The sequence below is a fragment of the Tupaia chinensis genome, unplaced genomic scaffold (genome assembly GCF_000334495.1).
Source record: "Tupaia chinensis unplaced genomic scaffold, TupChi_1.0 Scaffold000078_1, whole genome shotgun sequence".
Lineage (NCBI taxonomy): Eukaryota > Metazoa > Chordata > Mammalia > Scandentia > Tupaiidae > Tupaia > Tupaia belangeri.
In genome coordinates this window covers 6,788,286-6,814,278 of record NW_006159539.1, presented here as the reverse complement: position 1 = coordinate 6,814,278, position 25,993 = coordinate 6,788,286, and the positions used below count along the sequence as shown (strand labels likewise).

The following is a 25,993-nucleotide window of genomic DNA, read 5'->3' as shown; positions in this document are numbered from 1 at the left end:
ATTTGCTATAGGGTGCGTGTTCTCACCAGAAAGACAGAGACAGAGAGACAGAAAGCGAGAAATCACCCCCCAGGGGGTTGGCCACACCACAATCCGTTCACCGCCTTTCTCCTCTCGGGATCTTGGGCACGCACACACATGCGCCCGGCATGAGTTTAAGCCACCGGGTCTGGGACTTGAACAGCTGTTGACTACATAGGAGTTCAGCAACATAGCCATTACACTAACTGCTGGCCCCTAGAGGTACTTCTCAAACATAGAGTACCAAAGAAGATGGACTCTAGGAGGGTCCCACTCAAGCTGAGTACATACCCTATGCCTGAGATGAGTCGGCAGAAGAGGAAGGCTCCATATCCCTGCACGAAGGAGGAGAGGGAGGCAAAGGAAGCGTTGATGGCCAGAGCCATGCTGAGGACTCTCTTCCTTCCCAGTTTATCAGCCAGGCCCCCCAGGATAAAGGCCCCTGCCATCATTCCTAAGTAGACTATCAGCCCTGTGAAGAAGGAAAAAAGAAGGAAGAGAATACATTTAAAAACAAGGGGTTAGAGGTCATTTGAGGGTTGGAAAATCCAGTGTTCATTTTTACCCATCCTACAAATTCCTTGTCATAGACACAAAAGGTGAAATGTGACAAGATGTTCACAGCCAATCAGAACCACCATGTAAATGTAAATCTTTACACATCTTATTCCAAAAAACAGCCTTTCTAGGTTTACACAGATGTACAAAGTCTAAGCCAGATCAACCAACACCGATACAAGTACCTTTTCATTGTCAGGGGGCTCGTGCGCTTGCCAGAAGAAGATACTCCTCAAAGGAGTGTGGCCATGCCACAATACCTTCTTCGCCATATCCCCACTCTGTCTGAACTTTGGGCACACATGCACATGGGCCCAGCATGCTTTCCATTGTGCAGGGGCTGAGAATCGAGCTGCCATCGGCCAGGTAGAACCTGGGCTCTGCTAACCATTAGGTTATAGGGTGGGTCCAGATACACTTTTCAAAAGACTATCCTTTTGAATGCATAATCTGCAGACAAGGGAATTGCGTAGTTTTACTTTTAAACCTGAAAAGGTTTTGTGCTATGACAGTCTTTGCCTGAGGGGCTATATTTAAGGAGAGAATTTCCAGGGTTAAGTGTGGAAAAGTGGATATGGAAAACATTGGGAAAGAAGATGAGAGTGCAAACAAAAATAGCAATTGCCAACAGGGCCAGTCATCATGACACACCAAGAAGGATGTTTTCAAGCTACAACTCGTCCATACTTCTTAAGGAATATAGCACGATTTGCATATAATGTGAGAGATAATATCCAATTTTGTTCTTCTACATAGGATTATCCAGTTTTCCCAACACCAGATAAAGAGAATGCCCTTTCCCACTTTTGTGTTCTTGCCCCTTGTCAAAAATCAATTGACCAGGACCAGCAGTTGGCATAATGGCTATGTCACTGGACTCCCACATAGCCGACCACGGTTCGAGTCCCACACCTGGTGGCTTAAACTCACACTGGGCATGTGTGCGTGCGTGCCCAAGATCCCAAGAGAAGAATGGAGGAGAAGGGATTGTGTCGTGGCCATCCCTCCTGGGGGGTGATTTCTTGCTTTCTGTGTCTCTGTCTCTCTCTGTATTTCTGGTGAACACATGTACCCTACAGCAAAAACCTCTCATAAAAAGAAAAAAATGTATAAATGTAAAAAGGCCATAGTTCTGTGGGCTATTGTTTCATAGCTTCTAAACAAAATATGGTCATCCCTGCTAATCTTTAAGTGGCACACAGTTCCCTTGCTTCAAATCCCAGATCTCTATTTACCTTATGTATTTATTTGCTCCATGTTTGTCAAACTCCTTTGACCCTGAACTTCTGGAGGAGTCTACCATGTCGTTTCTGTTCAGGACTCTCTACCACGTCTGCAGTACTTAGCACAGAGACTGACACAGAGTAGGTGCTCATTTATATGTGTTCAATAAATAATTAAAATACGATAAGTAATTAAAATAATACAAGGAATAATTAATATTCACTAAAAAATCTGAAAATCACCTCCAAAACAGAGAAAAGATAAAGCAAAAATGATCCGTTATACCACTCCTGAAAGACAGCTATGGTTGGCAGTTTTGTTTCTGAAATTCTATTTGGAGTTGTTCATGTACAAGTATATAATGTATTCAAATTGTTGAGACGATTCTGTATTGAAACTTTTAGTCTGATTTTTCCATTCAATAACCCAATAAAGAACATCCCTGTGTATATGTCCTTATCTGCATTTCTAATTACTGGTTCAGAATAGATTCCAAGAGAGGCCAGCAGGTGGTGTGGTGGTTAAGGTGCTGGACTCCCACATGGCCAGTGTGGTTCTAGTCCCGGACCTGGCGATGAAAATCAAACTGGGTGTTTGTGCATGTATGCTCAAAATCCCAAGAGGAGAATAAAGGAGAAGGGTTTGCCGAATAGCCATCCCCCCAGGGAGTGACTGCTCACTTCCCTCTCTCTGTAAAATAAAAGAATAATAGATTTCAAAAAATGGGATAAGGAGATCAACAGGTTCGTGATTAAGACACAATGACAAATTTCCTTCCAGAAAGCTGGCACATAACGCAAACCTTTCATCAGTCCTAGAGGTGCTACTTTCACACAGAATATTTCCTCTCACCACCAGAGAGAGGCAAGGACATGAACATCAAACTGCACTCTCTTGTAGTAGGGATGTGAAAGAAGAGGGAGGCTCTTACATAAATGATCTTTATTTAGCAATTAAGTAAGAACAAAGACGTCACTTTCAACTTTCTTCACTTGAATGCCTAGAAATTAAATGCACTCATTATCCTGGGGGGATTCTGAGCTCCCTTTTTCTGCAACCACCCAAATATTTGATTGTATGCATATGCTTTGCAGGGATAAAACTCAGTATCTTCCAAATAAACTGTCTCCATCGCATCTACTATATCTAATAGATCATTTCTGTTATTTCCTTTCCATTTCTTTATTATTCAACTAAATATATCTTCCTTCAGGGTAACATACATTTGGACAAAAGTCTGGGATTCACAGTCTCATGAAAAGATACATGTGATAAAGTTTTTTTTTTTTTTTTGAGAGGTCTTTGCTATAGGGTGCATGTGCTCACCAGAAAGACAGAGAGAGATAGAGAGACAGAAAGCAAGAAATCACCCCCCCCCCAGGGGGGATGGCCACGCTGCAATCCCTTCTCCTCCATTCTCCTCTCAAGATCTTGGGCACACATGCATATGTACCCGGCATGAGTAACCCGCGGGCGCCAGGCCTCGACCCAGCAGATGAAGTAATGGCTACATGAGAGTCCAGCAACATAGCCATTACTTCATCTGCTGGTCCCAACATGTGATAAAGGTTTAACACATATAGAAGTCCCTTAGAGAACTCATACTTAGGTATTAAATCATCTACCTGCACACCCTGTGAAGTCAGATGGATTGGTTTACTCAGCTGGTACTTTGTTTATATGACATAAGGAAATGTGGAAATGTCTGGTGAGTCAACTCTTTTGGGTCTAGATAACTTGGCACAGTAAAGGTTTGGCTTTATGCGTGGAAACGTCTGGTGAGTCAACTCTTTTGGGTCTCGATAACTTGGCACAGTAAAGGTTTGGCTTTATTAAGCTGACTAGTGGAAAACAATTTAGAATCAACAGGCTAAACTTTCCTAGCCCTTTCTGTGTCCAATAAACTCAAGTGAAGTTGAATTCTGAATTTTCTTCAGAAGTAGGTTTACTTTCCCATTTTATTAGAAGTTAAAACTCATCTCTAAATGTCACATTAAGATATTTAGAAGGCCAGCTCCATAGCCTGGTAGTTAAGGGGGCCAGATCCCACGTGGCCAGCTATGATTCAAATCCCAGACCCAATGGCATGGAAAACATGCAAGGCATGTGAGCATTTGTGCCTCAAATCCCAAAAGGATGGAGAAATGGAAGAGAAAAGATTGAGGCATGACCACACGTCAATGAAGGCGATTTCTCCCTCTCCCTCTCATCTCTCTCTCTCAGGTGAGTGCATAAGCCCTCTGGTACTTTAAATAAATAAATGATATTTAGAAACAAATATACAGAGGAGAAAGGAAGCAACACATCTGTGATTCTAACAGGTAGAATCACAAAGACCAGTTCGGCGGCCATTACATATATGCATTCCCAGTGACTGATGCTGATGGCTTTGGCAGTAGGCAACAGAGGAAGTGGTGGGGGCCAGCAGGTGTCGTGCTGGTTGAGGTGCTGGACTCTCACATGGCTATCTGTATATATATGTATGTACATACATAAATATATATAGATAGAGAGAGAGATACATATACATATATATATAGAGAGAGAGATACAGACATATATATATATGTGTGTGTGTGTGTGTGTGTGTGTGTGTGTGTGTCTTTCCCTGGTGAGCACACATGTCCTATTACAAATTTTAAAGTAATAATAATAAGTTAAATTAAATAAATAATTATTTTTAAAAAGTGAAAGTGGTAAGAATTTGACTAGATTCTGGATATATGTTACAAGGGGAAGGATGGTGTTTAAATTTCGCGAAAAAAGCGTATTATGCAAAAACTGTGTGAATGTGACATTTTTCACACCAAAATTAATTTACACTTTAATTCAATTTGCCACAAATTTGGGGAATACCCCTGTATTTCCTAAAAGCAAATAGGCAATACACACTGATGTAGAGGGAGGAGCCAACAATCAGGGGTCCTGGGTTCTGGTCTCAGAACATGTGACCTTGACCTAGCCACATCCTCCTTGGGGCTCAAGTTGGAAATGAATGCTAGTCTAGAAGTTCTCTTTCATCCATTTCACTTCTAATATTAGATGGTTCTGTGAAGGTGTCATTCATGCCTGTGCCTTATTATCTGTTCACATCTTTCAAGGATGAGACTTCCCTTTCTAAGAGCCACAAAGAGGTTAGGCAGAAAGGCCAAAGAAAGGATGAGACTTCTCTGGGCTATTTTCTGCACATCCCCAGCAGAGATTGATGTATGCCTCTGAGTCAGCACAATCTCCAGCAGTGAAACAGAAAACGCTCTCTCAGCACATCTGAGCAGCCACAGGGCCAGTCCGCACGGACAGGAGGCTGTTCACATTCAGTCTGTTCAGTGCGCCCCATGGGGCATGACAAAGGCTATTACCTTTCCAAGACCATCTCCTGCTCTCCCTTCCCTCCTCCTCTGCCCTGCTAATATCTGTGACTTTCAAGCTTCCTTCGCTGGAAACTAAGTCAATCCTTTGCAAAACAAAACTCAGCTCATCTAGACTTGGACTGCTTCAGATTTATAAAGAGGGATTTTAAACCCACTGGCCTATGAAGGGCCATTTTAGCTGTGCAGTCATGAACTCCACCAAAGGTCTGACTGCTTCTTGTCTGATGTGGTTCCTGGCACAGGGAGCATGCAGGAGTCCTCTGTGCCTTACTGGTCTGGTCTACACCGGGTAGTGGGTAATCCCTTAGGACTCTTTCAATGGCCTGAACAAGGATAGCAGTGTTTCCCTGCAGCTCTCTGGATAGGTTAGTCTGGGCTGACAGTCTACACTGCAGGAATCACTGCAGACTCCTTCAGTTTCTCTAACTAGTGCTATCAGCACCTGGCCTTCGTGACCCAGCTGGCTGGGATATCCTCTTGCCTACACAGATGAGCTTTCCCAACTTTAGTACTCTGATGGAGGTCCTGTTTACTCTTGCATCTTACATATGAGAATGTTTAAAGTTATATATGCAGTGAACATTTGGGAAAGTCTTTATGGATGAAACAGCAGGGTAAAAGAAAAGTAGTAGATTTCTAAGTCAGACATAACCAGTTTCAAATCCTAGATCTCTCACCAATTAGTTTTGGCAAGTTATTAATACTTTAATCTCTTAAAGCCTAAGTCTTCTCATCTGCAAAAAAGTGAAAATTACACTTCCATTGCAAGGTATCATAATGACTATAAATGCCTTTTATAAAATACCTAGTACAAAACGGATGAATACAATGAAAGGGCTTATCAAATTATAACTCTTGGAGGTGGTCATATAATTATTATAATTTGTTTTGTTTTAGAGGTTTTTGCCTTTAGGGCATATGTGCTTGCTGGAAAGAGAGGGACAGATAGTAAGAGGGAAAGTGAGAAATCATTCCCCAGGGTGGATGGCCACGCTGCAATTCCATCTCTTCCATCCTCCTCCTGGGATCTTGGGCCTGCACGCACACACATCTGGGATGATTTTCGTCACTGGTTCCGGGACTCAAACCCTGGTTGGTCATGCGGGAGTCCAGCAATGTAACCACTATGGCAACTGCTGGCCTCTTATAATTTCTTTTTAAATCAGAAGAAATTTAACAGAGGTTATACCAGGCACTGGAAAACAAATGACTTTTTTTTTTTTTAATTGCCAGAGAGTGTGTGCATTTACCAGAGAGAGAGACAGAGAGAAGGAGAAAACACCCCCAGTGAGGTATGGTCACACCACAAGCCCTTATCCTCCATTTCTCTATCCTGTCAGGATTTGAGTCATGCATGCACATACACCTGGCATGGTCTTCAAGTCACCAGAGCTGAGATTCACACTGCAGTTAGCCATGTAGAATCCAGCTGCCTTAACCAGCTGGCTACAGGGCCAACCCCATAACTGACTTTCATTAAATTCTCTTAATCTCTGCGAAGATATTTTATATGATAAAATAAACTATCCAGCCTCATTCATATAAAGCAGCCCACCCGCAATGAGTGGCAGTATGGGGCAAGAAAACTACATCAGGGACTAGACTCCAGCTCACATCACCTAAAGTCTCTAAGCAACACACCCTTAGTACGTGAACAAGGACTATCATTCTGCCCACCTCACAGGGTTATTTAAAGATCTAATCAGAATGATCAGGAAACTATTGAAAAAAATCTGTAAAACATTGTAGTGATTTTGGGGTGCAATTCCATTTTTTTCATACTGGCCCATCTATGTGCAGATTCTGGGCTAGACAGCTGGCAGATTGGTGATTTTATTTAATTCCCTCTGTAATCCTGGAGCTAAGAACCATCTTCTGTTGCCTTAACTTTTTTTTTAAAGAATTATTTTATTTTATTTATTCATTCATCATTTATTTTAATTTGACCAGACACACACGCACACACGCACACACACACACACATGCACACACAGAGAGAGAGAGAGAAAGAGACAGAGAGAGAAAGCTAACCACCAGTCCCAGAACTTGAACCATGGTCAGCCATGTGGGAGTGTCCAGTGCCTTAACCACCACAACACCTGCTGGTCCCCTGTCCTAACTTTTCTCTGTGTCTCTCTCTCCCTCCCTGTCTCCAGATATTACTCTTTACTAAACACTAATATCTCTACACAAACACACACACACACATACACATACATACACGTTTCAAATACCTTTAATTCAGTCTTGATCAAAATCTGCATAATAACCCAAAAACTATAAGTTTCAACAGGTAGTAATTTATAATTGTTGACACAAGTGCTTTTGAGACTGAGTTTGTAGACTGAGTGGGTAGCTCTATCCTTTGATTTAAGAATAGGCTGAAAGGCAGAAAAAGCAAAATAGCTTGAGACAAATGGGATGAGTGTTTTACTTAAAGTTAAATCCATACTTAATCTATATCCTGCTGAGTGTTTTGCTTACAAGAAGATCCTCTTGTGAGATTGTTTTTTAAACCCAAAGTTAACTGTAAAATAATTCTTAAGACTATAGTGCTTGTTTTTTTGGTTGGTAGTCTGGTTATATTTGAAATTGTTTTTATTTATGTTATGTTTGTTACAGAAAATTAAATTTACTCATCAGCTTTATAATAGTCAAACTCCTATGAATTCACTGATTTTAGTATAAGAAACACAACCCACCTGTGTAAAAATGTACATTTCTTCAAAAGAGGATTTCTTTCTTACATAAATTGTATGAGAAAATAATGGTGTTCATAGCAGAAGTATCTATTTCTTTAGAGAGATTCTCGCTATAGGATGCATGTGCTCACCAGAGAGACACAATGTGAGAAATCACCCCCCAGTGGGGATGGCCATGCCACAATCCCTCCTGCTTCTCCTCTCAGGACTCTAGGCACGCATGCACATATGCCCAGCATGAGTTTTAAGCCACCGGGTCCAGGACTCAAACTGGAGTCAACTACATGGGAATCGAGCAATGTAACTATTACACTATCTGCTGGTCCCAGCAGAAATATTTTTAAATCGTATGGACAAAACTCAATTTTTCGAAACACTCATATGACTTCCACTACTACCTCTACAAACTAGTCCACAAATTATACATTTCTTTTTAAAAAAAAAAATTATTTTATTTCACTTTATTTATTTATTTAAATTTGACCATAGAGGCACAGAATGAGGGAGAGAAGTAAAGAGAGAAAGTAAGCTGCCAGGTCTGGGACTCAAACCACCACCAGCCATATGGGAATCCAGCACCCTTAGCCACCACGCCACCTGCTGGCCCCAACAAATTGTACATTTCTCCCCTAGACGACCCCAACAGTCTTCTGTCAGGTCTCCTACCTCCAGTTCTTCTCCCAACATCCATTCTTTCACAATGTGGGGATTCTGTCAGCTGCTAAGTACAAAGAGGTCTTCAAAAAGTTCACAGAAAACACATATTATGTGTGTGTGGGGGGGAACCTATGCACCCTTTTTTTTCACCAAAATAAACTTACACTTTCATTTCTTCATGAACTTCTTGAAGTCCCTCCATATGTCTATTTCAACTGTGTGTTCTAAAACCAAGGAAATAACTGCAGGATGGGTCTAGGGACCTGCATTAAAACTTTGTTGATCATCTGACCTCCATAGGTCACGCACATGCACCTGGCATGGTCTTCAAGCCACTGGGGCTGAGATGCAAACCATGGTTGGCCATGTGGGATCCAACTGCCTTAACCATTAGTTTCTTTTGCTCTCTGTGAAGAAATTGCATATGATATAATAAACTATCCAACCTCAATAACATAAAGCAACCCACAGGCAATAAGTGGCAGCACAAGGCAAGAAAAGTACATCAGGGACTGAAATCCCTGATCCCCCATAGGCCCCTACTCCGACTGGCGGATCACGATGCTATTTTGGGTTTCTTGCAATTATTGTCCATTTAGAGCCCAGTAGTCTCGGAAATACCTGATTATTTCCTTTTCCCTAATACACAGTCTCTCCAGGGGGGAGGGGGACCTCCTTAGAAAACACTAGGAGAAAGATTAACAGTATAAATTTTTGGCAGTCTTCTGGGACCTCTCCTTCACGCAAGAGTTTCTGGCTCTATAAACTTGCCCAAGTCTGGGAAATGGTTGAGGGGCATGGTGCTCTCTTTGTATGATTCAAATTCTAGGTTCACTTGACCTAGCATTTTTCTGCTCATGCAGGTCAAGTAGGAATTTAGCAGATGTCCCAGCTGTTTCACCTCCAGGAACACCATGACCAACCAGCTAACACATGGTTCTCCACAAGCCAGACTACTCTGATTGCTGTTTTGACTCTGTTGTCCATATTATGGTACCATGCCTACCCTGCCTTTGGCAGTTTAGTGCCACCTCTGAATTCAATTACTCTTGCTGCATTTAAGTTTTCCAGCTGACTGACTGTGGGTGTCACTGTAAAGTCAGCGCTAGAGAGAAGACCAATTACAGAGCTCTTCAAGGATGCTGGGCTTACCTCACAAATCTGTGTTTCAAGGAGCCAGCAGGTGGCATGGAGGTTAAGATGACTGAATCCCACATAGCCAGTTTTGTGGTTTTTGAGTCTCGGTCCCAGTGGCTTGAAATCACACCAGGCACATGTGCACGCATACCCAAAGTCCCAAGAGAAGAAGGAGTTGCAGGGTGGCTATGCCTCCTGGGGTGTGATTTCTTACTTTCCCTCTCGCTCTCTGGTGATTGCACACACTCTACAGCAAAAACTAAAAAATAAATAAAAATCGTCTTCTCGAAGTTTTAGTGAAAGATGTATCTTCCAGATCTTCCCAGGGTAGGTGAATAAGTCTTATATGACAAATTCACTCTAACATTAGAACAACCCTAAGCCTTGGAATCCCTTCCCCTATAGTAAACCAAGGCAGGTCTGGCATTTCAAGCTCATTTATCATGGAGAATATTTTATTCCTTGTTTCAGCCAATCAATCAAACTGTTAGAGCCCTTTCTAACTCCACAAGCTGCAAAATTAAACACAGACTCTCTGCTTAGGAGGACTATATCAGTGAGTCTGGCCTGATTCAGCTGATGTTCCTCTACCATTATCCCATACCCCTAAGATCTGTTGGCGCACGTGTTCTCTGGATGTCTATGTGTGTGTAAATTAGGAAACTCAAGTAGATGTTTTATAGTGTGCCAAACCTTCCCATAGGTCAGACTTTGTACCTCACTGCCAGGTCTCAAGTCCTACTTATAGGTCTAGACAAAGAAGTGTGGCAGTGGAGGGTCCTGAAGAGACTCAGCAGTGTCTTCTTGGCCACTGCCTCGGGAGATACATTACCATTTTCTCAGGCAGTGCAGAGTTAATCGTAGCAGATTGGGAGGAGGAGAGGCAAAAAGGAAGACTTGTTAGAATTTAGGAATCAGCATACTCGATTTCATAGGAATTCTCCTTGCCTCTCGTGCAACTCATTGATATGGCCCTTGCTTTCAAGAACTGACACTCTGAATTCAGGGCTAAAGAACAATGGGACCAGCAGTTAGCGTAATGGCTATATCTCTGGACTCCCACGTAGCTGACCACTGTTCGAGTCCCAGACCTGGTGGCTTAAACTCACACCGGGTGCATGTGCATGCATGCCCAAGATCCCGAGAGAAAAATGGAGGAGAAGGGATTGCGGCGTGGCCATCCCCCCTTAGGGGGTGATTTCTCACTTTCTGTCTCTCTGTCTCTTTCTGTCTTTCTGGAGAGCGCACGTGCCCTATAGCAAAAACCTCTTAAAAAAAAAAAAAAGAACAAGTAGCTCATTAATCACATGTTGTGACCTCACGCTCCATTAGAATTTGTATAGAAAACAAAAGATAATCTTTCATGTTAGCAAAGTATATCCAGTGCTGAGCTGCCATGAAAATTCAACTCCGAGTTCATTCTAATGAATTTGCCCTGTTTGACATTACTGTGTGTCCTCAGATAGCTGACACAGACACCAAATCCCAGGGGTCCCCTGTTAGGTTCTAAATCATTGTCCAAAATGTAGGACTCCTCAAGTCTCCCCATTGCTGATGGCAAGAAAAACCAACAGCCAACAAAATACATTCTGTGTCACTAGGCCCTCCCAGGAAATTAAAACTCTGCAGACAAAACAGAAACCTCTCTCTTGGGATCTATATGAAGGGGGAGAGGGGGAACCTGTAGTTAAAGGTTAAGGGACATTTTTACAACCATGATATAATTTTGGTATCAATTTCTCAACTGCAGGCAGAGGGGGATACTACTGTTCTGTCTTGTATCTCACCCACATTAAGTGACATCTTAGCTACAGAAAGGGTGGCCAAGATGCTGATAATTCCATGGCAGTTGAAAGAAAAAAATGCCAGGCACCTCTGTATTTCCTACCTTTAAAGTCATTTCTTCGAGCAATTTTTAAAAATTTATATCTGAAAGAAAATGTCGTCTTCTGGACAGAAATAAAAAGAAATGGAGATTCATTCATTAACCACCTACGATCAGGAAATTTCAGAAGGAAGAGTCACGCAGTCATTCCAGAATATAAGTAAAAACAAGGCACCTAACTGCAGATGCTTCAGGCACAGACTCTGTCCCATACACTGTCTCTGCTTCCCGCCTAGCTGGATAAAGTGATAGGACTGAACGCTGCACTTGTATTTTATAGTTTTGGCATGAGCTCTATTTTCACTCCTAGAATAAACTCGCTGAGTGCAAGGACTTTGTCTGCCTTGGATTACTGTAGACCTCAGGAGTATCAGGCACGTAATGTGACAAGTCTTTTTTTAATGAATGAGTTAAGAGTTTAACAAAGAAATACATTCTCCTTGTCTTGAAGGGAACCAACCACTAGATACTAAGCAACGTGGACAACACACTCGAAGACCTTTCTCCTCCCCAAGTGAAACAGTTCTAGATGAGGGACCCACTGAGCACTGAGACATGGTGCTGAGAGAAGGAAACTTTCATCTTTCTAAATCGAGATTTAGAAAAATGGTAATGTGGCACCTAGCTATTTTTGTTATCTGGTCAAGGGACACTTCTCTAATTTCCTAAACTGATTCATTCATTTCTAGGAAGAAAATGACAAACTATCCTATGATTTGAGACCTGAATTGGGGGGTAAGAAGTTCTCTTACTCAATTCATTTCCTGGACCATCCAGTAGGAATGAAGCCTAAGGATGTCACTTTCAGAGTTTCTTTTTAAAACAAAGAGAGGGCAGAAGAAAGAGCTGGGTTAGTGCTCAGACATAAAGGGCACTGTCCCCAACTAAGGTAGAGTAGCATGACCTTAAAAGTCTTCATATATCATTTTGCTTGGAAGAAATATGCATTGTCACTTGAGAAAATTCTGTCCTGAATGTGAGCAGTCCATTATTATCAAGGAGTTAGGTTAGTAATAATACCAACTTTTATTAGAAGCAGTAAGAACAAAGAGATCTTGATTACGTATTATGTGCAGACACTTTGAGTCAAGTTAAGTACCTTATTTTTATTTATATTTATCGCTATAGGGAGCATGTGCTCATTGGAGAGAGACCAAGAGAGGAAAAGTGAGACATCACCCTTCAAGGACATGGTCACATTGCAATCCCTTTTCCTGCATTCTCTTCTCAGGAATTTGCACCTGGCATGTTTTCTGAGCCACCGGGTCCAGGAGTCAAACCACAGAGTTGACCATGTGGGATCCAGTCACCTTACCTTAACCACCACACCATCTGGCTAGCCACCTTACATCTAGTAGCTCACGTAGTCGCCACAGAAACCATAAGAAGCAAATATCATCATCATCTCCATTCGTCGGACATGGAAATAAAGGCAGGGAGAAGCTCCCTTCTCTCTAACTTCTCACTGACTTTCCTGACGTGATTCTACTAAGAGTTGGCAGCAAGGGTTCAAACTTAAGCACCTGATTCCTTCATTCATACTGCTCCATCACCTCACCACAACTGCAATGCATTGCAAACGCTGGGTGGGAGAATGCCATAATACAAAGGAGTGAGATTGGTGGTTGAGAAGGTACTGAGCGCTGGGTGTGCTACCTGCATTATCTCATTTAGTCTTCACTGCAAATAAACTATTACAATATTCTTTTTTTTTCTTTTTTTGGAGAAGTTTTTGCTATAGAGCGCATGTGCTCACCAGAGAGACAGAGAGAGACAGAGAGATAGAAAGTGAGAAATCACCTCCCAGGGAGGATGGCCACACCGCAATCCCTTCTCCATTCTCCTCTCGGGATCTTGGGCACGCACGCACACACACCTGGTGTGAGTTTAAGCCACTGGGTCCAGGACTGGAATTGTGGTCGACTACATGGGAGTCCAGGGACATAGCCATTATGCCATCTGCTGGTCCCTACAATATTCTTTTTATTCCACAGATGGGAAAACAGAATTAGAGCCCTGGTAACTTGCCCAGAGTCACTTTCGACCTGATAAGTGACATAGCCAGTTACCAAACCCTAGAGGTCAGACTCCAGTGAGTCTACACCATTATTCACTGCAGCACACTGCCTCTCTGTTGGGAACACTTTGTAATATGCTTAGCAATGTATGGGATGCTTGAAGATGCAGAGAGAAACCTGCACTACTGCGTGACCTCTTTTCCACAGACCATGCATGAAAGAAAAGTAGTCTGGTGTAGCAGATTGAGCACAAACATTGAAATCAGAAGGGACTGAGTTCAGACCCCTGCTCAGCACTTACTGGCTGTGTGATCTCAGGTAAATCCCTCCGAATACTGTTTACTTGTGTTTACACCCCAGGATAAATATCATCTCACCTCTGTGGTGATGCTCTGAAGGTTACACGTGACAGTATATGGAAAATCTGGCCTCATAAGACCCCCAAATCATCCATCTCCCTGAATCCACTTTAGACACTCATTTTCTTGACCATAAAGGAGATTCCATAAATGTACAGGAAGTTCACTCAAGTGGCCTGTCTGCCCTCTTGGGCTGAGTCATACCCTTTTCTTGGCAAACAGTGAAGACAAAATTGTACCAATGTGAGCTCTCTAGATCGGGACCACATTCCCTCCACTGCAGCATTTGCCCTGGGAGCCAGCGGGAGCTACAGCCATACCACACTCTGTTAATGAGGTTGCCGGGCACCACGGTACCAGAGAGACCAGCAGGGCATGAAATCATTACTGACATTGCCAAGTTGGACCAACAGGAACCTGGGGTTTCAGCTGGGAATGCCACAAAACAAATGAACGTCCTGGAAATGTTTAGATCAGTTGGGGAAGATTGGTTTTGGTTTTGGGTTTCTATTTGCTTGTTTGTTTTCTCCTTTCAAAAATAAAAAAAGAAAAAAAAATCTACCGTACACATTGAAAGACGGCTAGCAGATAGATTGTTTTGATATACGAAATAACAGCACTAAAATTCTGTTGGTGTGAAAAAACTCTAGGTAATAACTCTGTTACTCAAGCCATTTCTTCCATTTATATATAATCCATCTCTTTCGATTCCCTAATGGTTATATCTGACACAGTTCTAATTATTTTAAATGACCCTTTAGTTAAGCCTGAATGTTTAAAACAATTTTTAAGTGCTCCCAAAGACGAATCTTTATGCAGATGTTTTCTTTACTTTATAACCCAATCTTGTTTACGGTGGCCCTGCACAAGGAGCTGGCAATCTACAGCCCACAGGCTAAACAGCCCACTGGCTGTTCTTGTAAATAAAGTTTCATCAGAAGGCAGGTTCGTCTATTTGTTTACATGTTGTCTATGGTTGCTTTTGTGTTTCGCAATGGAGCTGACTAGTTGTGACAGAGACCATCTGAGTTTACAAAGTCTAACATTTTTACCATCTGGACTTTAAAAAAAAAAAAAAGTGTGCCAACCCCTTCTCTAATGCAAATTCTGGGGACCAGATTTGCACTAGGTACTTCATAGTGCTTCTCCTTATAGTAATTGAGTCATTCTCTGTGTTTGTTAATGGCCATTGGTCCAGCTGTATATAAATTCTTTGAGAGACAAGGACTGTTTTCTCCCCGGGGCCTGAGTACAAAGACTAGTACACTGTAGAAAAAGTAATAAATACTACTGGTATTTTCTGCATACAATAGCTAAGTTGCTAGATAGATTTTGAGCACTTGAGAACCTCAAATATGTCTTGGCCTTGAAGGAGAATTTGACTCTTAGTTCTCAGTAATGCGTATTTGTTGAACAATCAATTGCACAATTGCCCTCCCGATTTGGGCAGTGGATAATGATTTGCAGGACATCTGGTGACCAAGACAAATCCTTGTCTACGTTTTGATGAATTTCTTCTATGCCACATCATTTGTGCCCATCCTCTCTCAACTTCACAAAATCCTCTCTGCCTCAAGCCCTAATAGCTGATGCTTGGCTCTGACGGCGCTAATCTCATAATCGATTTGCAAAGCTGGTCTTCCATCCTGCGGAATCCATCTGTGCTTCACAGCAAGGCTCCCAGCAGCCTGCAGGGACTCCACTGGTGTGCACAAACCCATCAGTCATCCCTAAGGCACAGGGGCACTCAACCCACACTCAACATAAGTGCTAGCTTATGTACAGGAGAAATCAGGAACAGAACCATCTGATTCTAGAAAGACACAGAGAGAAGAACTGAGTGAAAGTCCTCTGGCTTGCCACTACCAAAATGAGTTTGTCATTTGGAAATGGAAGATGGTTTAACATAATGAAGAGAGAAATCTGACTCTCAAAGACGCAATAAGATTTGGAAAATGATTTAGGAGCTCAGTCAAACAGACCTGGATAGGAATCCAAGTTCCAGTACTTACTAGCTGTGTAAATTTAAGCCAATTAATTCATTTTTTTAAGATAAAAATAACTTCACAGCAAAATGGGTACATTGTCAAATATTTGAAGTACCTAACAGTAACAAGCACTATATAAATTTTACTGCTCCATATTTTTCATGCCACAAAGAAAATGATGGTTGGCAATCTCCACTTACCAAGCATTCCTTTCTTGGAACTGGACAGACACATGTCCTTTTCTGCACTTGGAAGGGCGAAGCTCACTACAAACACCTCCACCCCATCAGCCATGAGGGCCAAACCCAAAACAAAAAAGAGGATCCACTGGAAGCGTCCGTGGCCACACTCGTCAATGATGGTCTCATACTGGTGGGCCAACTGCTCCTCATCTTCCATCCTCTCAGCCATCAGGTCTGCCTGGCCATCTGCCCTCGAGGGTGCCATCTTGGTCTGCTTGGCCTTGATGTCATCTGGGTGAGGGATACCCTGGTACTCGCCCTCATAGATCTCGTCATCCTCATCATGGCCTTCTGTAACATCACTCTGTGCATCTTCTTCTGGGTTGGACTCATTACCACGGTAATAGCCATCATTGGGGGCATAGCCCTCATAATTGTCCTGATACTTGTAGTCATCCATTTCTTGGTTTCTGGACAAACTGGTCCTCTCTCAAGTTAAATCTCTTGCTCTGTAGTAGAGGTTTGGGCTATTTCAATAACCAGCACCCATTATTAAATGGGGAACATGTTCATGTGACTTCTGGGTGAAAATCACACCTGTTTTCTCCTTCTTCGTCTTTCAAATCAACCAGATTTGTACACAGGTCATCTAAATATGTTTTTGCATTAGATGTCTTTTGGAAGTCTTTGGAAAGTTTCAAACTCTGGTCTGGTCTCCTTCAATGACCCAGGGATGTTATGTTGGGAAGTGCTGATTAAAAATGGGTCCAGCTGCTTTCCTTGACAAGGAGTGAGCAGGACTTGGCAGCTTGCTTGCTGGCCTGATTTGTTCTGCTACTGAAGGTTATGTCCTGCCAATAGAAAGAGGGGACAGAGAAGAATGTTACAAAAAGCTGAAATTCTCACAAGACAAAATACTCTCAGAATGAAACCAATACATTTTGTCATGTCAATGCCTTATGTATAAGGTGGAGAGAATCTTAATTAGATATCTGAAGTATATCAACTGAATGAGGATTGAATTGGTGAGACCAAGGGATAAGGAAGACAGAACGCTGATCATAGAGCCCTTTGAAACTCTGATCAGTCCATGAAAGGGGTCAAATCTTACAGGTGAATGAAAAATAAAGAGGTCAAGAGATTTTTAATACAAGACAATTTTGTATTGCAGATTTTCTATTAGAATTTATCAAGCCATGAGCAATAATGGAGACTTATTAACAGTTCAGTTTCTGATAAGAAAATGCCAGCTTTCTAACTTCGTTATGAAGTTGCTATACAATCTGAAATCTAGAAATAGACAGCAAAGACATATTGAAGATAATTTTTTCCTGAGGTCCAGATTGCTTCACCTTGGGCCTGCCAGAAACCCTCTCCCAGCTCAGCCCACCTGTCAACAATACATCTGCCATCAACCCTCACAGGCCTCCCCATCACATCTGAACTCTACTGTGCTTTCAGCCTGTGGGGCAGATGTCACCTCACCATGGACTGGACACACTTGTCCTCACTGTGGCTGCTGGATTCCTTCCCTCCGCCCACAACCCATCCCTGGGCTCTCTGCCCACACTTACCGCCTGCCTTTCCTGGCCTTCGGCCCTGGACAGACCCTAGCCCTGGTACTCATCTGCCTCAAACAACACAATACATCTCTTTCTGGGAGGAGGCCAGAGACCAGCGAGTCTCAAATACAGTGAGCCAGAACCACTCAAATGGCACAGAGGTTCATTAGAAATACAAATCCCAGGACCATTCCCCAGAAAGGCTTAACATACAGAACAGGGACAGGGCCTGAACATATGTCTTTTTTTTTTTTTTTAAGAGGTTTTTGCCTTAGGACACGTTTACTTCCAGAGAGAGAGACAGACAGACACAGTGAGAAGGAAAGTGAGAAATCACCCCCCGGGGGATGGCCATGCTGCAATCCTTTCTCCTCCATTCTCCACCCAGGATCTCGGGCAAGCACGCACGCCTGCCCAGCATGATTTTCAAGCCACCAGGTCTGGGACTCAAACAGCAGTCTGCCATGTGGGAGTCCAGTGACAAAACCGCTATGCCATCTGCTGGTCCTGGACATATGCATTCTTCACAAACACCACAGGGAATCCAGGGACTGCACTTTGAGAAAGAGTGCCACCAGAGCAGCAAGAAATATTTATTAAGAACTGATTTTTTACTTGACCCTTTCAGATTTTTCACCATCCCCAGTAAGTTAATTTTTATTAGACCACACTGGCCTGAACCTGGTCAGATTAATATTCTAAATCTTTTTTTATTACGTCCATTTAGCGACCACTAAAGGACTATAAATTACATGTAAACAGCATGAGGGTGTACAGAGTGCTATGAAAACAGACCAAAACTGCCAACTGCCCAAGCTCTGACACAATACTTCCATCCTGGGGGCCCTGCAGAGATGTCATGAATCAGAAAGGACAGATTTGCAATTCTGAAAGCACATTTGGGAAATACCACTTAGGGGAAAGGTTCTGGAACGTGGTTTGTGAAAAGAACAGATCATAGCCAAAACTAACTCCACTCACCTGATCCAGTGAAATGAACCACCATAAATGTCAAGTGCAATGAGGTAAAGGGGAATTCTTCTGAGATGCCTTAATTTTTCTTTTTAAATTTCTACTTCATTGAGAAATGCCAAGGTATTTTTTTAGCAAGACATTCTCTAGAGAATACAACTATTAATTTTTTTGCAGTGTTATGGGTTAGAGTATTCTCCTTTAGGGGTCCACCCCACAACACATTGGTTAAGCCTGTGCATAGGGAACTGCATCTCACATGGCTGACCATGGTTCAAATCTGGGCCCAGTAGCTAGAAAAACATGCCAGGCACATGTTCATGCACACCCAAAACTGACAGGATGGCATGATCCCATCTCCTTGGGAGGTGCTCTCTCTCTCTGGTGACACATGTGCCTTCTAGCAATTAAAAAAAATGTGGCCTTCCAAGATGATGCATGGAAGCTATAACGTTTAGTACCTTACAATCTAACCTTATTTAGAAGTAGTCTTCACATAGGTAAAATTAGGATAAGGGCATTAGAGTGGGCCTTAGTCCAACATGACTATGTCCTTACAAAAAAAAAAAAAAAGGAATTCTGCACACAAAGGGAAAGTGGCCTGAAGACCCAGAAGGAGTGCCATCTGCAAGCCAGGGAATGCCTGAGGTTACCAGCAGCAGGTGGCAGGCATGGTACAGATTCTCCTTCTCTGCCTTCAGAGGGAGCCACCCTGCTAATACCATGAGTCTGGACTTCCAGCCTCCAGAACTGAGACATTTGCTGAGGTTCACCCAATCTACAGTACCTGTTGCTGTAGCCCCAGGAAATGAACACAATTAATAAGCCTAGCTTTCATGAACTAAATAGCAATGCTACAAACAACCACTAGAGCAAATAGTAACTGAGCGCTAGGATGAGCATTCTATCGATACCAGCAATACCTCATTGATTCTCATAGGCAATAATAAAACGAGATTACTCGTTTCATTCCGCAGATGAAAAAACCTAAGGGGTAAGAGGATTAAAGAATGTGCCCAAATTAATATTGAGAATCAACATCAAGGCTTGGATTTGGAGCCGTGAACTAGCCAACTAGAACACAAGGGATGATGTGCACATAGTGAGAGAAATTGAGACTCCCAAGAAGATAAGTCAAGGTCACGTACTGAGTTGCCAGTGGAGTCAAGACTGAGGTCAGGCTTCTGACACTCGGATTACAGTTTGCTCAACCACCCAGACAAGCATTTCCTGGGATCTTTGATGGTGCTGTCAGTGCAGTAAATAAGACATGACTTGACCCCATTCACAAGAGGTCTACTCCTTGAAAAGTCAGATTAAAAACTATAATCTGGGATCAGCTGTTGGCATAATGGCTATGTTACTGGACTCCCATGCAGTCGACCGTGGTTCAAGTCCCCGAACCCCTGGCTTGAACTCACACTGGGCACGTGCGTGTGCGTGCCCAAGATCCTAAGAAGAGAACAGAGAAGAAGAGATTGTAGCATGGCTATGCCCCCAGGGGTGATTTCTCGCTTTCTGTCTCTCTGTCTCTGTCTTTCTGGTGAGCACACATGCATGCCCTAAAGCAAAAACCTCCCCAAAAAAAAAAAAAAAAAAAAAAAACAGAAAAAAAACCTATAATCTTAATGAAAAAATTGTAATCTTAATTATTACTGTTATCTTTCACTTACTGAATGCTTGCTTAGTGACTCTGTGGCAGGTATTACCCTAAGTAGGACCTACCTCTTTCAGCTTATGGGAAAGGACTATGATTATATCTATTTTACAGGAAACAAGACTGAGACTGAAGAAGTTAGGCAGATAAACCAGAGTCAAGACAGGAGATTCTTCAAGGAGTTTCAGAGGAAGGGGGGTCTCTGCGGCCTGAGGCCTACCTCTGAGAGGCTTACATCCAAGAATAGGAAAGGGCTAAAGAAGGAAACAAGGGAAAAGAAGAAATTGTCGGCTGGCCAGCAAGGAAATGCATGGGCATGGAGGTAGGAATGGCTTTGCCTGCTTGGTAGCAGAGAAGAGGCTGTTGGCTGAGAGCAGATGATCCGAAAGAGGGGAATTGTAGGAGAAAGATGGGGAAGTAGAAAGCAGTCAGTCTGAATGCCCTGAAGAACTTGGAATTTTCCTTTGAGCAAGGGAGCCAGTGAAGGTTGCTAGACTGAGTGAAGCAGCATAGCGTGCAGAACAGAGATCTCGAAAAATTGCTCTGGTCAGGGTGTGCATCCTGGTTTATAAGGAAAAAAAAAATTCAGGGACAATTAAACCAGGTAGAAGACTGTGTACATGGGTGTGGCATGTGTGTGTGTGTTGGTAACAGTTCAGAGGTGAGGTGAGGCCTGGACAAAGGTGGTGGCCATGAGACTGGGAGGAAGGACAGGCACAAGGGGACTCCTACAGGAGAACAAGTGTGCAGTTCCTATCAGGTGAGAAGGAAGGGCAAGAATGACAAGAACACAGCACCTCTACAGAGTCAGATTCTGGGCAGGAAATTTTTCTAGCACCATGTAATTGCTGTAACTGAGAACAACAAAAAAATCTCTTTTCAGACTGATCTGCTCTTTTTGGCATAGTGGTGGAGGTGGGATACATAACAGACACCCTGGTATTAGAGGGTCCCAGGTTCAAATCCTGACTCTACCACTTCCTACTACCTATTTGCAATCTGTGAAGCACACTGTGCCTCCATTCCTGGTCTGTAAAATGACTGTAACAATAGTACCTACACGCCCAGGCCGTAGGGGGCCTTACCTGCGCTAACACGACAAGGTCGTTGTGGGAATTCACTGAGCTAATTCATCAACAGGACTTGGCATGGCACTTGGCACAGTGTGACCACTTTAAATTTGTTATTATTACTGCTGTTATTATCATTCTTCTCTGACTGAATACTGGCAATTCAAATGAATCTAGAGTCTCAGCTTGAGCCCAGCCTTCCTCCCTAGGAGATCTGGGGCCCATCTGGGCTGAACTAGGGAATCAAGTACAGAGAAAAATGAACTGACATTTAGTTATTCACAAAAACTACTGCCTTTCAAAAATGTCCCATTCTAATCCCTTAAGCACCCTTTTTCAACTTGTGCATTCTGTTAACCTCTACATCTATAATACTTGATCCAAAAGCACTGTGCTGTAAACACTTGTTCAAAATCAAATATCACAGAGAACAAAGTTAAAAATAAATAATATAATCGAATGATGTAATGCTCCTCAAAATCTGTTCTGTAGAATGTTAGGTCTTTAATATGCTCACTCAAGAGGGAAAAATAGAATTCTAAGAACAAACAAGTTTGGAAAGCATTGCCTATTCTTTTCACCATTCTCTCTGGGCAATTCACAATGCACACTGCCATATAAAAGTCTGTCAGAAGACCTGACTTACTGTAAAACCTGTGTAATATCACAGTGAGTTACCACTACAGACCCATTAGCATAACTATACTCAACAAATAGACGATTACAAATGTTGACTCAAGTGTGGTAAACAGTAATCCTTAGAAACTGCTGGTAGAGGGAACCAGCAGTTAGCGTAATGGCTATGTCGCTGGACTCCCACGTAGTTGACCGTGGTTCGTGTCCTGGACTCGGTGGCTTAAAACTCACGCCGGGCGCGTGTGCATGCGTGCCCAAGATCCCGAGAGGAGAATGGAGGAGAAGGGATTGCAGCGTGACCATCCCCCCTGGGGGGTGATTTCTCGCTTTCTGTCTCTATGTCACTCTCTGTCTGTCTGGCGAGCGCACGCGCCCTACAGTGAAAATCTCTCCAAAAAAATAAAAAGAAAGCTGTAATTGGTCAGGTCCGACCAGACAGTGAACATGAGAAACTGCTGGTAGAGAGCAAAATAGTTCAGCTACTGCAGAAAATAGTTAGGCAGTTTCTTTTTCTTTTCTTTTTCTTTTTTTAAAGAGATTGTTGCAATAGGGCACATGCATTCGCCATGCTGCAATCCATTCTCCTCCATTCTCCTCTCATGATTTTGGGCACACACATACACACATCTAGTGTGAGTTTCAAGCCTCCAGGTCCTGGATTCAAACCATGGTCAACTATGTGGGAGTCCAGTGATGTTACCATTATTCCATCTGCTGGTCCTGTTTTGGCAGTTTCTTAAAATGTCCAGCACACAGTAACAAATCACCCAGAAATTCCATCCTAAGAATATGCCCCAAATCATTAAAAACAAATACGATCACAAAGACTTGTACATAAATATTAATGGCAACATTGTTTACAATAGCCCCAAACTGGGAATAAAAAATGTCCATCAACCAATGAATGTATAAACCAAATGTGGTACATTCATACAATGGTATTCTAATCAGCAATAAGAAGGAACATATTACTGATACGTATTTCAACTTGGATGCCAAATGAAAGAAGTCAAACACAAAAGGCCACATGTCATATGATTCCATTTACATGAAAAGTCCAGAATAGACAAATCCATAGACAGGAAGTAGATTAATAGTTGCCTAGGGACATGGGTGGGAGTGGAAATTGACTATAAATAAAGTTAAGGGAACTTAGAAGGGAGGGTTTGAGAATATTCTAAAACTAGAATATAGTGACAGTGTATAATTCTATAAATTTATTAAAAATCATTGAATTCTGAGGCCAGCAAGTAGCATAGTAGTTGGGGTGCTAGACTCCCATGTGGCCAACCACAGTTCAAGTCCCAGACCTAGCAGCTTGAAACCCACACCAGGTACATGTGCATATGTGTGTGGCCAAGATCCCAAGAAGAGAATGGAGGAGAAGGGACTGCAGCATGGCCATGTGGTGAACACATGTATCCTATAGCAAAAGTCTCTCAAAAAATATATAAATCATCCAATTGTATGCTTACAATTAGCAGGTTTTATGGTATGTAAATTATACCTCGGTAATGCTGCTATTCCTCCCCCGTCCCCCTATCAAAAGCCTATTTAATCAGTTGAAATCATTGCTTCCCACCATCATAGGACTCTTTTTCCTTGTAATCCCTAACATCCATGGAACACAGTTGAGTATTGACTTTGTATCTAGAGTGTGAGCTCTATTCATCCTAAGATTTCGTCTTGTCATCCTAGGATTTTTGTCATGTCTTGAGAATCTGTTTGGCAAGGATCTTGGAATTTATTGCATGCAGGACCACAAAGTCCTACTGGAAGAGAAAATTAGGAGACAAACTGGTCATAACCCAGTTAGTTGGTCACTGATGGGGGGAAGACAGAGTGATTCTGAAGATTCAGTCAAATCTTAGTGGTATATCGAGATCCCAGAATGTAGAAGCATTGGTGTGAGCAATAAGGTCCCCCTAGGAAAGATATCAGCATCTCCAGGTCCCACCTCTGGAGAGCGAAGTACACTCATTGGCCCCCCTTGGAAGGAATCAACTCTGTGACGGCATCTTCGGTTGCAATTGGCTTAATGAGAGATTCACCCAATGAGTCACAGCAGAATAAGAAGATGAAGGATGCCTCTGTTTAGAAGGATGAGGTAGCCTTGGGTACTTCTGCTACTATTTTGGAAGAAATTTGAGGGAGGACTGAGGCTAATGGGAATAAAGTCTGAGAACATGTTACTTAAGAATCACATTATAATTCAATTTAGATAAAAATAAAGAAGCAGGTCAAAAAGTTGAGATGGGCACTAATACTATGCTCATATGTGCCAGTTAGAGACACTTATGAGGTTCAGGACATGCTGCCCCAAAATATGGCACCTTGACTTTAGAAAATAGCAGAACTAGGAAGTTCTCTCTGACCCTCCCCATCTCCTTACCCATGGATCATAAAATCATTATTTGACTTTCTTTTAAAGTAGGACATAAAATCTTCATTCCAGAGGGCTGGACAGCAGTACAGCAGTAAAACATGATGCTCTGTGAGGTTGAGCCACATGCAAAGGTTCCCAGTTCATATCTGGGTACCTCTCTGAGTATGCCAAGTGGATGCCCATGATCCAATGCTGGATGAACCTGGGAACAGAATGTGGCATTGAGATCCTGTTGAGGGTGTGTTGTCTGTCTGTGTCTCTCTCTTTCTCAGAAGAAATAAATAAACTTTAAAGTAAAAAATTCTTCCTTCCATAAGTGCCTACCATACCAAAGGAATGAAATATCCTTATCTCTGAAGACACAAGGACACAGAGAAGAATCTGAACAGACAGACCTTGTAAAGTTCCCCAGGGTACTGCCACTAAACCATACTCTTCTGTACGCCAATCATACTGCTTCACGACTGTCCGTAAAAATACACAGGTTTCCCGCTTTCTTTGGATCTTTATCTCTGGAGGGTCTCATGTCATGTAAAACAAAAAGAAATGCATATGCCTTTCTCATGTTAATTGGCCTTTTGTGGGGCCACCAGGTGGCCTAGTGGTTAAGGCGCTGGACTCCCATGTGGTCGACTTCGGTTCAAGTCCTGGGCGCAGTAGCTTGAAACTCACTCTGGACATATGTGCATGTGCCCAAAATGCCAAGAGGAAAATGGAGGAGAAGGGATTGTGGCATGGCCATCCACCCAAGCGGTGATTTCTCACTTTCTATCTCTATATCCTATGGCAAAACTCTCTCTCAAAAAAAAAAAAACTTCCTTTTGTTATAGGGGCCCCAGCCATGAACCTTTGCGGGTGAGGAAAAGAAATCTTTATCTCCTCTGTAACACCTCTTACTTTTGTTGCCAACCTAACTACGAAGGTCATGTTAATGATGAGTTAGGCCAAGGGATTCAATACAAAATATTGCCAGTTGTGTAAGAGGCAAACCATTCGATTACTGGATAGAGGATCAGAATTATAGTCCTAATCCTGCCATGGGGTCATTCAGGGACCCTAGAAGAGTCACTCACTTTCTGAGACCCTCAGTTCTTTATCCCTCAAATGAGGGGCTGTAGTAGAGGTCTTCTAAGGCCATGTCCAGTTATCTGACTTAATATTTTCTTGTTTCTCTCTGAAAAATGCTTTGAACCATCTAAGCAATAGTTATAATTATTGGGTTGTTGGAAAAGTCATGACATACTTTTTCTATGCTTTTCTATGTAAAAATGCACTATGACCTTTTCAACAGCCCAATATTTTAATATGTAGGATGGTATCTCTTTATAGTTGGAACAACAAACTGATTAACCACGTTTTTTCAGTAATTTGATTGCTGTTTATTCATTTTTAAATTTTATTATTATTATTATCATTTTATTTGCTATAAGGCACATCCACTCACCAGAAAGAGAAAGAGAGAGGGAAAGTGAGAAAGGTGGCTACCAGGTCCAGGACTCAAACCACAGTCACCATGTTGCAGTCCCATGCCCTCAACACCATGTGCTCTCCTCGACCTCATTTCTGTTTATTTTAATAGTAAACTATTTATTTATTTATTTAAAAATT

The 25,993-nt window shown here is 42.3% G+C and overlaps 1 protein-coding gene across 3 annotated transcripts in view; it reads right to left on the bottom strand.

The window, feature by feature from the left end:
* SV2B (synaptic vesicle glycoprotein 2B) overlaps positions 1-25,993 on the bottom strand; it is a 280,257-nt gene that overhangs the window by 48,455 nt on the left and 205,809 nt on the right. For all 3 annotated transcript variants that reach the window (XM_006142669.3, XM_006142670.2, XM_006142668.3), the window contains 2 exons: positions 16,121-16,953; positions 313-493 (listed from right to left, as the gene is read on the bottom strand). In XM_006142669.3, coding sequence (XP_006142731.1) covers positions 313-493; positions 16,121-16,562 — 623 coding nt within the window. In that variant the 5' untranslated portion in view covers positions 16,563-16,953. The remainder of the gene's footprint in view (positions 1-312; positions 494-16,120; positions 16,954-25,993) is intronic.